Source organism: Balaenoptera musculus, chromosome 1, assembly GCF_009873245.2.
Source record: "Balaenoptera musculus isolate JJ_BM4_2016_0621 chromosome 1, mBalMus1.pri.v3, whole genome shotgun sequence".
NCBI lineage: Eukaryota > Metazoa > Chordata > Mammalia > Artiodactyla > Balaenopteridae > Balaenoptera > Balaenoptera musculus.
In genome coordinates this window covers 127,984,158-127,998,339 of record NC_045785.1, presented here as the reverse complement: position 1 = coordinate 127,998,339, position 14,182 = coordinate 127,984,158, and the positions used below count along the sequence as shown (strand labels likewise).

Genomic DNA, 14,182 nt, shown 5'->3' with positions numbered 1-14,182 from the left:
ACTCTAGATTTGCTTCAAATTGAGCAGCCTAATAAAAAAAAAATAGCAAATATCTCATTGAGCATCTTCTTTTGTGTAGAGCTATGGATACATGAAAATTCAGATTTATAAAAAGAGTTCACAGAGGGATGGGTAATTTTGCTTTTCCAAGACAGTTTTTTGCTCACAAGAGATGCATTACATAATTTTTTTAAAAATAGCAAACTTGTGTAGTGCATTTAAAATAAGTTTAGTTGACAAAATCATGATGTAAGAAAACATTTTCACAAACATTACAGTTCCTTGGAAGGAAGACACACACACACACACACACAAACACACTGACATTTTATATAACCAAACGTACTTGGAAGACAAAAAATATCATAAAGTATTTACAATCTCATTGGGCTGTATTATAAATATCCACAATGTTTTAAACTCTCTTCTACTTGCTTAAGTAAGTAGTCTGTGATGAAAATGATAATTATTATTATCATCATCATCATTATAAATAAAAATAGAGTGCTTACTTGTGTTTAACCTATCCAGTGCTTTCCCTGCATTATCTCATTTAATCCTGTCAACCACGCTATAGCAGACTCTTGTTATCTCCATTTTAGATGTGGGAATCTTGAAAGATAAAAGGGCTAGAAAACCTTACCGAGATCTCACAGCTTGTATGTGAGCTTCAGGAATTTCAGTCTATGTAGTTTGATGCTAAAGCCTGTGATTTAACCCACAGGCTGTGCTGGTTCTCGTAACAATCCAGCCATAACAATCTTTTAAAAATATAAATCTTATCATGTCACTAACTGGCTTGAAACCCTCCAATGGCTTCCCATCTCACCCAGAATAAAACTCAAATGCTGGCCACCTCCTTCAAGGCCTACATAATCTGGCTACTGACCACTTTTGGAAATCATCAACTACTTTTGTTCTCCTTCATTGTGTCTAGACACTCTTGACTTTTTTTGCTGCTCTTCTAAGACACTGAGCTGCTTTGTACCTGCTAGCCCTCTGCTATGAACACTCTCCATCAGACGTTCATATTACTTATTCCCCGCTTCTTTCAGGAGCCTACTCAAATGTCAACTCTTCAAAGGGGCCTTCCCTAATCACCTTACTAAAATAAAGCTCACTTGCCCCTCATTCTCACTATCTGTCCCTTTAATTTAATTTTTTATAGAACTTATCACTCTAACAAATCACACTCTACAATTATACTGTATCAATTCATTTATTTAATGTCTGTTCCTTGAGGGGGGCAGGACCTCACTGTTCACCTCTGCATCACTAGTGCCTGGAAAGGTAGCTGGCAAAAACCACGTGCTCAACAGGCTTTTGTGGAATGAATGAATAAAACATTAAGTATATGTGCATTTTTAATATAGAATGTTTAATATAGAAATTAAACACACTACCATCAATGGATAGGAAAGAGTAATAAGTAATGATTAGAATTAACAACAAAAATAGAAGTGGTACAGAAGATACCTCTGTACTGCATATCACCTGGAAAGAGTCTGGTTTCACCTCATTTGGAAGGCACAGGGTGTGTCATGGGGGTTCACTGTTTTAGGTGTTAACCAGACAAGTGGAGGTTGATATAGGGTTAAGAGGTCTACGTGAGAACTAAAATAATAGCAACAAGGAGAATGTTTTGGCACAAATCCTCTATCCTTTACCCCTGGAACTTTGTTAAATTCCAGTGTAACCTCAGGGATATGGTCAGGTCTGAAATCCACCCCAAGATGCTTCAATTGTCCCACAATGTGCTCACATCTCAGACTTTCCCTTGAGAAGACTCTATCCCTATTTGGGGCATAGAAATAACCCAGCTTATACACGGTCAGTCCTATAAACAATCTACAGCCAATCTAAGCACCACAAAGGTCAAGCTGGAGTAAATTCTTAAAGCTCAGTCTCATTGCTTAACTTCTGGGGGGGAACCCAGATAGTACAATGTCTCGGGGGTAGCAAGTAAGCAGTGAGAGCCACTCATCTGCAGAGTCTGTTTAATGGTGTGTGTATATATGTTGGGTGGGAATTCTGAAGTTTAAATCCAGACTAGTCTGTGTAATATTACATTTTCCAAAGAACACAAATAGAAGGTCTGTTTATTAACTTGAATGAGAGAAGTGTCTCTAAGACCCTTGAAGTATATTAATAAAGATAAGTGGGAATAACTTATCTTTATTAATATAGCAATGTAATATTTTTTTGTTCTTTTATACTCACAATGACATTAACCAGAGTTTAATTTTGGATATAGGTACTACAGACATAATGAAAGGAGGTAGATTTTTATAAAAATAAGTACATTTTAAAGAATATGAAATAGTGTTATGATTGATGATATATATACTATGACTATATGAAGAATGTTATAAGCTGCTTATATGAATACTATAGAATAGTATACTGTAGAACAGCATATAAAGGAAAATAAAATTTTAAATTAAAACAAAGAAACTCTCTTGCTTTGAGATTACATATGTTATGTTTTATGGCAAAGTTGGGCATTTTCTTTAAAAATATACTGATAAACTTCTTATAATAGAAATCTAATGGATAAAAAAATATATAAGCAAAGTAGCAGTTAAAACTATGGCAAATTAATTAAGTCAAACAAGAACTAGCTTCTCCAGCATATAGTATGTAGAATTATGCTTTCTTAAACATGGTTAATAATTTTAAAATAAGAGATATATCCAACTTACTAAAGATTTATCTGGATAAACCCCAGCTCTTAGTAGAGAAGCCTTCCAGCTGTCTACATCCTCCTGTGAATCACATGCCAGCTCGAGAAAGCGATAGTCTTTGTATACATTCCTGGAGTCAAAAAAAAAAAAAAATCGTGCTTTTAGTTTTGAACCAAATTCAAAATGATTTCATATCCCTGCAGATGATGATACAAACGACAATCCAAATAAAGGGTTATCTGACAGTCACTGAAGAAAAACAAAAACAATCTATTGCATTTAAAATAATTAGCACATTCCTATATGTATGTATTATACAATTAAAAAACCCTCACATTAAAGAATTTACAGTTATCTGTACTGCTAAGCAATAAGAAGGGAAGGAAATAACAAATGTTCTCAGTATGACACACGGAGTGCCAACTGACAGGGAGTTGTTCTGAGGGGAATGGATTTGCTATTGTCTAGTAATTAGATGAATTTTTGAAACTAATTTACAAGTCTAAATGGCTCATAAAACTTTAAAATTATGGCAATAATCTCAAAAAACTAAAATATTGTGCTGGATTCAAATCACAAATGCTCATCAATATTGTGAAAAGGAAAGAACATTAACTAATATTTAACAGAGTAAAGTGCCTATGAAGTGCATATTGACAACTGGATAATACTATAATTTTGTATTTCCTTTCTTAATAATAAAATAATACACAAAATGTAATAATGCCCATTTAGAATAATTTAGAAACTAGATAAAAGTATAAAAATGGATAAAATCAACCATTTTCTACTATTTACAGATAAACCTATTTCTTTATATTCTTTTGTTCTATGCATTTTTCCACAGTTGAGTTTCTCTCTCTTTCTCACTCACTCTCTCTCTCTCTCTCAATTTTGTGTCCTTTTCACTTACTATTATATCATGGTCATATACTTATGCTATTACATCTTCATAAACATCAAATTATAATGGTATAATATTCATTAATATAAATGTATGATAATTTACTTGACCTCCTCGTAACATTAGATAAGTAATTTACTTTATTTGCCATCATAAATAATGCTCAAATAAATATTTTTATCCATAAGCCTTTCTACTTTAATTTACTACTATTATTTTCTGAGGATAGATTCTTACAGATAGAGTTACAGAATCAAAGTTATAATCACTTTTGAAGACAATGATACACGTTCCAATCATCTTTCCAGAAAAGATAATCCAATTTAGACAGATACTAGCAGTGTACAAGATTAACAACCTTTTTCTCTTCTTTATCTCTCCCAAGGTGTTCTCATTCACGGCTAAGAGTTTCAATTTACACCTAACTCAGATGGCTTACATATTTACATCCCCTGTCCAGACCTGCTCGATTCGTACTGCTTATTGACTTCTCCACTTGAGTATCTCAAAGGCACTGTGACATGGATGACTGAATTGGTGATTTCCAATTTGATGTTCCCATTTCATGCAGCATCAGTGTAATGCAGATACTTTGGAGGTATCTTAGACATCTTCCACACTCTCATACACCTCCTTACATTTTACCACTTATAAGTGTACTTCCTGTATATTGACCATCATGTTATTATCATCTCTCTTTTGGGTTATTACTACATCTCTTCACTAGTCTCGCAGCATCACACGACCACTTTAAATTTGCTCTCTACACGGAATCCTTATTATCTTCTGAAAATGTGAATCAGATATTCATATAAATATACCTGGTTATACCAGTTAAAACCCCTGGTATAAAACACTGCAATACTACATGCTTTTAGGAAAAGACCACACTCACTATGATGGCCTACAAAGCCCTGCACAGTCTGGCCCAACATTACCTTACTCTCTAGCTTCTTTTCATACTCTGTTCTCCCTTGATTTTTAAGCCACACTGGCCTTTTACTTCCTCATATATGCCATGCTTACTCCCAAAGTCTTTGAATATACTGCTCTCTCTCTGTCTGCAGCTATCTGTCCTTCCCTCATCGCACAGTTAACTCCTGTGCCTTCCCACACTCATGGGACCAGTCCACTTAAAGTACCCAGCAGTTGCACCTGTGCCACAATGAACAAAGGAAAATAAAAGGACACCCAAAGAGGTCTAACAGCCAGAGAGACAAAGAATAAAGAAGGCAATCAGAGCAGTCTATCAACAAAAGAGAAAGGCTGGGGGTAGCAAAAGAATAATAAGTATTTGAAGAGGTACAAAAGGGCATTAAAAAAGACTTATAGAACTAAGAAAAATAAGATTTTTAAGTTAATATATTGAGTAGATAAGTTGAAGGAAAGGATGATCAATCTTGAGATTAGAATTAGTAGATGTTAAGATCCAGTAGGAGAATTAGAAAAATATAAAGAGAGAAGTGTGGAGGAAAGACCCAGAACATCTAACCTGTAAATAATAGGAGTTCCAGAAAAAGAAAAGGAAGATGGGAGGAGAAAAATAATTATAAAAAAGAAACTATTTTTTAAAAAAGAAACTTATCCTGATTTTTAGAAAGATCCAAATCTTTACATTGAAAGTGCTGTTTCAGGTAGAACTGATGAGAAAAATTATCACATACACACATGCTAGTATAAATCTTGAGCTCTGAGATAAAGAAAAGTCTTCTGTAAAGAAAGAGAAAGTTGCTTACAAAGGAAAAAGAATTAGACTGGCACTGGACTGAACATTCAAAAGGTAGAAGGCAATGAAATAGTATTCATGGATTCTTAAGAGGACTGCAGACTCAGAGTCCCACATCCAGCCAGGGTATCACCATATACCCAATCTGAGGGAGATGCTAAGGCAGTATTAGGATTACAACAACACTGAATGAACCTGCAGAGAGTGTTCAAGGTTGAAGAAAAACTAAGAGAAGAGAAAACAGTGGTGAGCAACAAAATTTGCTGTATCCATAGAGTCAAATCAAAATAAATAATGATAGCTCATCTAAGAATTGCAATATAAGTACTAAATAAGAACTCTTAAAGAAGAAGAGACACATTGCAACAGAAATTCAAATAGTCTAAAACTCAGGGGAGGGTGGAAGGAAAAAAAGATGCTCACAAGTTCTCCTCTGATGGGTATATGAGCAAAGAGTAGGGAAGCAAAGGGATCCCAGAGTTCTCATATTGTTGGAAGAAGTGGGCGAGGAGAGAAGTAGGAGAAGAAAGTGTCTTGGGAGAGAAATATTTGATAATTTGCCACATGGAATAATAGGGTTATGTACTGATGAGTGTAAATATTAAAAAAATAGAAAGTACAGAACTCCCAAATTAAAAAAGAAAAAATAAAGAAAATTAATAGCCTCTTGATCAAATCAACAAAAAATTAAGAAAAGAAACAACAAAATAAAATAGGAAATTTTAACAATAGGAATAAAATCAAGTATATTAATTATTAAATTAATAAAAGTGAACTGAATTCTCTCAGCTAAACAGTTAATTTAGGTTAAAAAAATAAAACCCAGTTATATGTTATTTGCAAAAATAAAGGAACAGGTAAAGATATATCAGATGAACACAAAACAAAGAAATAAAAATGTATGAATGGGGCTTCCCTGGTGGCGCAGTGGTTGAGAGTCTGCCTGCCAATGCAGGGGACACGGGTTCGAGCCCTGGTCTGGGAAGATCCCACATGCCGCGGGGCAACTGGGCCCGTGAGCCATAACTACTGAGCCTGCGCGTCTGGAGCCTGTGCTCAATAGGAGAGGCCGCGATAGTAAGAGGCCCGCGCACCGTGATGAAGAGTGCTCCCCACTTGCCGCAACTAGAGAAAGCCCTCGCACAGAAACGAAGACCCAACACAGCCATAAATTAATTAATTAATTAATTAATTTTAAAAAAATCTAAAAAAAAAAAAAAAGCATGAATGGCAATATTAATATAGGCAAGATAGAATTTAAAAGTACTGAACAGGATAAACAATTTAAAAGCACTAAATAGAACAAATAGAAATATTATATAATGATATAAAGTACAATTTATGAAGACTGGAAAATACTTATAAACCTGTTTGCACCAAATAATATAATAGACAAGTAAATGAAGCAAATGTTACTTAAAAATGTAGGATAAACTTGACATAACTACTGCATATGATTAATTAAAATATAAATATGGAAAGTTTTTAATATGGCATTTTTCAAATTAGATATAGTGGACAAAAAATAAGTAAGCACATAAAAGAAATAAATAGTACAACAGATTAAGTAAATTTAATAGATTCCTTTATCGCTTAAATAGAAGATAAAGATGTTTTCATCATCAACAAACCATTTACAAAAATCTGTCATATACTTGGATCTGCACACATACACAATATCAGCTTTAAGAAATTAAAAAAAAGAGAGATTTTATGAATCCCATTCTTTGGTCACAAAACAAAAAAAAAAAAGAAAAAGAAAAAATGAATTTCTAAACAAAAGACTCAGAAAGAAAATAAAAAGCAAGCACACTCCTCGATAATCCTTGTATTACAGAAGAAACTAAAACAAAATTGTAAATTATTTAGAAAGCAATAAAAAATATATAAACACATCATATCCAACCAGTGGAGCACAGCAAAGGCTGTAGGAAAACTTATGGCTTTAAATATGTTCATCATTTAGAGAAAAAATTAATATTCATCTATGGAAAGTATTAAATTAGGATAAAAAACCAAAATAAGCCAAGAAAGGAAATTAACATAGATTAAAGCCAAAACTAATGAAATATTAAGATAACATAAAGGATAAAGACATCCATGAGTATCTTCCCTTTAGTAATAGATAATAAACTTATAATCCTAATTAGGGGAGAAAACAAAAGTATACAAGATCACAAATGAGAAAGGATAGAATACATACCCACAAATATATAGGTGATTGAGAAAATTACAATCAAATACTTTATGCAATCTTATGTCAAAACTAAGAACCTAGAGGTAATTACTAATATCCTAAAAAATATAAATCAACAAAATTAACTCAGAAAGAATTGGAAAACCCAAGTTGCTTTTACAAAACACTGCTAGTATTAAGATACTTGCTTAAAAGACTAACACTGACTGCAAGACAAATATACAAAAATCATGGAGGGACCTTCAAGATGGCGGAGGAGTAAGCTGTGGAGATCACCTTCCTCCCCACAAGTACATCAGAAATACATCTACATGTGGAACAACTCCTACAGAACACCTACTGAACGCTGGCAGAAGACCTCAGACTTCCCAAAAGGCAATAAACTCCCCACGTACCTGGGTAGGGCAAAAGAAAAAAGAAAAAACAGAGACAAAAGAATAGGGACAGGACCTGCACCACAGGGAGGGAGCTGTGAAGGAGGAAAGGTTTCCACACACTAGGAAGCCCCTTCTCGGGCAGAGACTGTGGGAGGCGGAGGGGGAAGCTTCGGAGCCACGGAGGAGAGCGCAGCCACAGGGGTGCGGAGGGCAAAGCAGAGAGATTCCCGCACAGAGGATCGGTGCCAACCAGCACTCACCAGCCTGAGAGGCTTGTCTGCTCACCCACTGGGGCGGGTGGGGGCTGGGAGCTGAGGCTCGAAGGTCTTCAGAGGTCAGAACGGCCATCATCAAAATATCTACAAACAATAAATGCTGGAGAGGGTCTGGAGAAAAGGGAACCCTCTTGCACTGTTGGTGGGAATGTAAATTGATTCAGCCACAATGGAGAACAGCATGGAGGTTCCTTAAAAAACTAAAAATAGAATTACCATATGATCCAGCAATCCCACTACTGGGCACATACCCTGAGAAAACCATAATTCAAAAAGAGTCGTGTACCACAATGTTCATTGCAGCTCTATTTACAATAGCCAGGACATGGAAGCAAACTAAGTGTCCATCAACAGATGAATGGATAAAGAAGATGTGGCACATATATACAATGGAATATTAGCCATAAAAATAAATGAAATTGAGTTATTTGTAGTGAGGTGGATGGACCTAGACACTGTCATACAGGGTGAAGTAAGTCAGAAAGAGAAAAACAAATACTGTATGCTAACACATATATATGGAATCTAAAAAAAAAAATGGTTCTGAAGAACCTAGGGGCAGGACAGGAATAAAGACACAGATGTAGAGAATGGACTTGAGGACACGGGGAGGGGGAAGGGTAAGCTGGGATGAAGTGAGAGGGTGGCATGGACATGTATACACTACCAAATGTAAAATAGATAGCCAGTGGGAAGCAGCCACATAGCACAGGGAGATCAGCTCGGTGCTCTGTGACCACCTAGAGGGGTGGGATAGGGAGGGTGGGAGGCAGACGCAAGAGGGAGAAGATATGGGAATGTATGTATATGTATAGCTGATTCACTTTGTTATACAGCAGAAACTAACACACCATTGTAAAGCAATTATACTCCAATAAAGATGTTTAAAGAAATACAAATCAATGACTTTCCTCAATACTCCCAATAACTTTGAAATGGAAAAAACACTCCATTCACACTAGGAGAAAGGCTATAAAATACATAAAAATAAATTTTTTTAAATTAAGAAAATTATAAGATCTTCATAAATGGGAAGGCATATTTGGATGTGTTCATTTGATTACACTATACTGCTAGGTCTTACTAAGTGACTAGCACTACTAGGTATTCAATAAATACTTACTGAATAATGACTACCATCACACCCTTAAAAATATTGACTATCATCTTTAAAACATCTTTGCAAATTTTATAATTTAAATGATTCTTGGGGCTTCCCTGGTGGCGCAGTGGTTAAGAGTCTGCTTGCCAATGCAGGGGACACGGGTTCGAGCTCTGGTCTGGGAAGATCCCACATGCCGAGGAGCAACTAAGCCCATGTGCCACAGCTACTGAGCCTGCACTCTAGAGCCCATGAGCCACAGCTACTGAGCCCATGTGCTGCAACTACTGAAGCCCACGCACCTAGAGCCCATGCTCCGCAACGAGGGAAGCCACCGCAATGAGAAGCCTGCGCACCACAATGACGAGTAGCCCCCGCTCACCACAACTAGAGAAAGCCCACGCTCAGCAACGAAGACCCAATGCAGCCAAAAATTAATAAGTAAAATAAACAAATTTTAAAAAAGTGATTCTCCATCAAAGCTTTAATATTTTTGCAAAGGAGGATGAGCATTTTTATATATTTATGGAAATGATGTTCTTTGTTCTCATTTCATTACATACTTTTTGTATATTACTGTAATAATTTTTCATTTTTTATTTGCTTTTGCCTGACATATCTTTGTCTCTTTTACTTTTTTGCTTTTATCCATTTGTTTTAGTTTTTAAAAAGAAATATCTGTTATAAATGTTAACTGTAAAGTAGGCTTTTATTTTTCATCCCAATTTGAAAATCACCTCCTACAATTAGGAAAGTTTTAATCATGTTTATTTCTCGCCTTTTTGGTTTCTATATTATTTTAGTGGTTTTCAGTTCTACAGGTAAATGACCATCTTAAAGTTTTCCAAATCATTCTTGAATTCATTTTTGTATATAAAATTCCTGTATATAAACTTTAGGAATAAAATAATAATTTTTGGCTTCTTGGGGGATTTAGAAGCTTTTACTTTCCACATTATCTCATGACATTTGCAAATCTGTCTAGAAATATTAACCTAGAATATTATTTCTGAATTATTGTTTTCACATTTCTTTGAGGCTCCTTTTTTCTTTTTTTACTTTTGTATTCAATTTTGTTACACTTAAGCAATTATTTAGATGGAACTCTACATGTTTAACTTTAATAAAGATTTATCATCAGGCATCTTCTACCTGGACTTCTCAATTTGTAAACTCTTACTTGGATTCATTTTTTGAGCTGGCTCAAACTAGAGTTAGCTATCTAAATTTCTGGTTGGGGCACTCTCCACATTTCTCACATTGATTCAGTGAGTAAGTGAAGAAATTTCTTATTGTTTTTTGCTGTTTAGCCCAGTTTTTCTTATTCAGGGTAATGCACGCAATGGTCACTCAAAGGATTTCAATCTAGTTCACTCTGTGAGTCTTGCAAATAGTTGACTGACATTTCCACTTTCCAGTGATTTTGAGACTTTCCGTCTCTGTTGTATATGAGTTTTTGGATATAGCAATGGATGGAGAAGGGCAAAAGAGAAGCTTCTAATTTTTCACCATCTTATAAGATGTCATCTTATTTAACCTTCATAGCAACCCTGCAAAGTTGGTTATAGAGCTGTTTTACAGTTGAGGAAGCTGAGATTCAGAGAGATTAGGTGACTTTCCCCAAATCACATAGCTAATTAACGGCACAACCTGGGCCTACCACGTTCCTCGGCATATAGCCTCTGTAAAACAAATATTAGTTGAATGAACGAACCAAGGAATCAATGAATAAATGAACTATGGAATGAACTTGGACTGTGCTTATTTTTAAAACCACCTTTTTCATTTTTGACTGGACCTTTAACTTTCTACAGAAAACCTAAGATTTAAAAAGTTTGAAGAGACAAACCATAATAAGTAGAATGAGTAATTTTAATTAAAGTGGGACATATTTAAAGGAAATATATTTTCCTAGTATGACAGTTTATTGTTGGAAAATTTGAAAGGTCATATCTTTGCTACAGAGCAGAAAGGGTAATGGATTATCTTGATGGAATCAAAATTCATCAGTTTTTAATTTTCTAATTACCTCTCTACAATAGCTTTTAACTATCACTTAGGTTTCCATCTGAGGCATTTCCACTGCACAGTATGAGTTCCTTTAAGATGTAAAGGTATGGGGAAGGCAAAGCTGGACAAATGCCATGGGAGCTCTTGGCCAGCTGGAAAGCACGAAAAGTAGAGGGTACAGACTTTCCACACTCTCTAAGCAGATCTGAAGAATTCAGCTTTGGCCCACTCTTACTGACCTTTCTCCAGAGTATTTTCTTTCAGGGGCTCTTCAAATGGAAAATCTTGATTTTTTTCCTGCAAAGGATAGCCAAATTCTTGAGAGGGAAAATAATTATCTGGTTGAAACATTAGAAGAGGGTCAAAGGCTTCTGGTGGCTTTGGCTGCTTCATTTTTACCCATTTTTGAAGCCTCGTCTTAGGCTGTGTCTAGACATCCAAGGAGAGTTGGATACAGGTCTAAAACACTAAACTGAGCTGATTTACTGGAAGTCTCATAAATTCTGTGGATGCAGCTTCCAGGTTCTCACCACATGCCGTAGCTATATAGATAACCCACAGCAATTTGTACTGACTGCATTTTTTGTTGTTGTTTAGTCTATGTCAGCTGCAATCACACAGATACGGGCTTCTGAATGATTTCACTATGAAATCAAGCTGAACTATATGTTTTGCAGTTTGAAAAAATGAAATTCATCTCAGTATTAAAAATGACCATAAGAAATTTTATCCCATAAGTAAAAGGCTTTTAAGTGTTACACTGTAGAGAACATGACCACATGATGAGCCCATGTTTTGATTATATACATAACTTTCATTCACGTCATAAGAATGTCTTTGGGTGTTAAAAATGTGAAGTTTAATTTCTTTGCCTATGACAGTTCTTCAAACATCTGAGACCAGATATTACGTGTCCCACAAGTCTTCTAGTCCCCAAGCCAACACTTCTGCCAACTTTTCCAAATGTTTCTCATATGAAGAGGTTTCTAGATAACACTGCATCCTTCTTGCATTCTTGTGAATTCGCTCTATTTTAAATGGATTTTCTGAAAATGAGATGCCAGCAACTGATCACAAATCTCCAGATGCGATATTATTCATATGTAAGGAAGAAGTTTGGCAGAATTTTTGCCTGCTTTCTGGACAGAAAACTTTTACTAATGTAAGTTTAAGTAAAGCACAGTAGAATATAGTAAAGACCATAAACACCTATTGAAATCCCAGCTATTATTATCATTTATTATCTTATATGACATTGGAGAGGGCAACCTCTTTGAATTTCAGTTTACTCATCTATAAAATGGGGATAATAGCATTATCTATCTCAGGCTTACTATGATAATAAAATAAGGTTATATGCGTGAAGAGCTTATTTCACACCACGCCCAGCATTGGCTAAATGCACAAGTAAAATATATAAAGTACAAAAATTATTATTATGCATTACTTTCACTGCATTTAGGTCCCTTACATTTGACGTCCTATAAAACCAGACCTCTCCTGGACTGAATGCATATAGACTTTTTAAAACATGAGTAAAATTTATACTTAGCATTATTACATTTCATCTGGTTAGTTTTGGCCCATTTACCAGTTTGCTCAGATGTTCTGAATTCAAATTCTGGCAGACAATATATTCACAATTCTTCCTGTTTTGCATTATCTGCATATTTATTACATAATATTCCCATATCATTATCAGAGTCATTGGTAATCATATTATAGACCTAAAACAGACCTCAAAGGATCCCATACCAGAGTTACATGTTCCATTAACTTTTACCCATTGGCTATCAACAATAAGACTTAAGATTTAATCATAAGTCCATCATAAATGGACTATCAAGTTATGTCTATTTCCCCTCACGCATATTTCAAAAGACTATATCAAGGTCTAAGTATATTATATCTACTCCACTCTATTAAAAATTTGGAGTCAGTTTGGTTCAACTTGTTTTTCAAGATTCAAAGAAAGTTCCTATTGATCACTGATATCCTTTCTAAATAATTATAAATATCAATTTCATAATTAATTATAGATGTATATAGCAGGGCATTGATGATAAAATAATCAATCAAATTTCCATTTTGTTTTCCCTTTTGAAAACCTGGACAACAGCTTCCTCTGTGGACTTTTTTTTTACTGATCCATTGATTCTACCACATTCCCACTCATCATCACCCTGCTTATGTCTTCACTTCTGTGCACAGTCAGTTTAACAATATAACTACTACCTTGCAAACTTTTGAGTCCCTTTCCTGTCTTTTCCTTCACCATTTTATTCACCTAATAAAACTCCAACTGAATTACTTTCTTACTCAGCTCATATATCCAAGTTGCTAAAGAATCCAAGAGAAAAACTATACAATTGTGATGACTATACTCACTTCAAATATCAAATGGGCACCTAACTTTTCCAGACTTCCCTACTATAAGTCTTCAGTCAATATGCTTTCTCACTGTACTAGAGGATTACTTCATACCTTTTTTTCCCTCAAATCTCTAATACACCACCTGCCACTCATACTTAACAGATAATTCTGCTTCACACTACACAGGAAAAACAAATACAATCTGATGAGAATGATCTATCTTCTTTCCACCAAATCCACCAGACTACCTGCATTAGCAACCACAGGTTCTGCCTTCCTCTTGTACCATGGAAGACCAAACCCTCAACTTATACACTGGGTCCCATCTCTTCTAATGTCTTCCTGAACTTCCTGCAATTATTTCTTTTCTCTTCCATGTCAACAATTTCTTCCTTTCTACTATTGGATCATTCATATGGCATACTAGCATGCCTCAAAAGCAACCATCTTAAAACACACACACACACACACACACACACACTTTCACCCCCTAAGAACTGCCTCATTTCTATTTGCTTTTACAGTGAAATTCCT

The 14,182-nt window shown here is 35.1% G+C and overlaps 1 protein-coding gene across 6 annotated transcripts in view; it reads right to left on the bottom strand.

Annotated features, from left to right (window-relative positions):
- The window catches only part of DNM3 (dynamin 3), a 571,218-nt gene that overhangs the window by 96,598 nt on the left and 460,438 nt on the right, over nucleotides 1-14,182 (bottom strand). For all 6 annotated transcript variants that reach the window (XM_036859907.1, XM_036859878.1, XM_036859887.1 and 3 more), the window contains one exon: nucleotides 2,703-2,814. In XM_036859907.1, coding sequence (XP_036715802.1) covers nucleotides 2,703-2,814 — 112 coding nt within the window. The remainder of the gene's footprint in view (nucleotides 1-2,702; nucleotides 2,815-14,182) is intronic.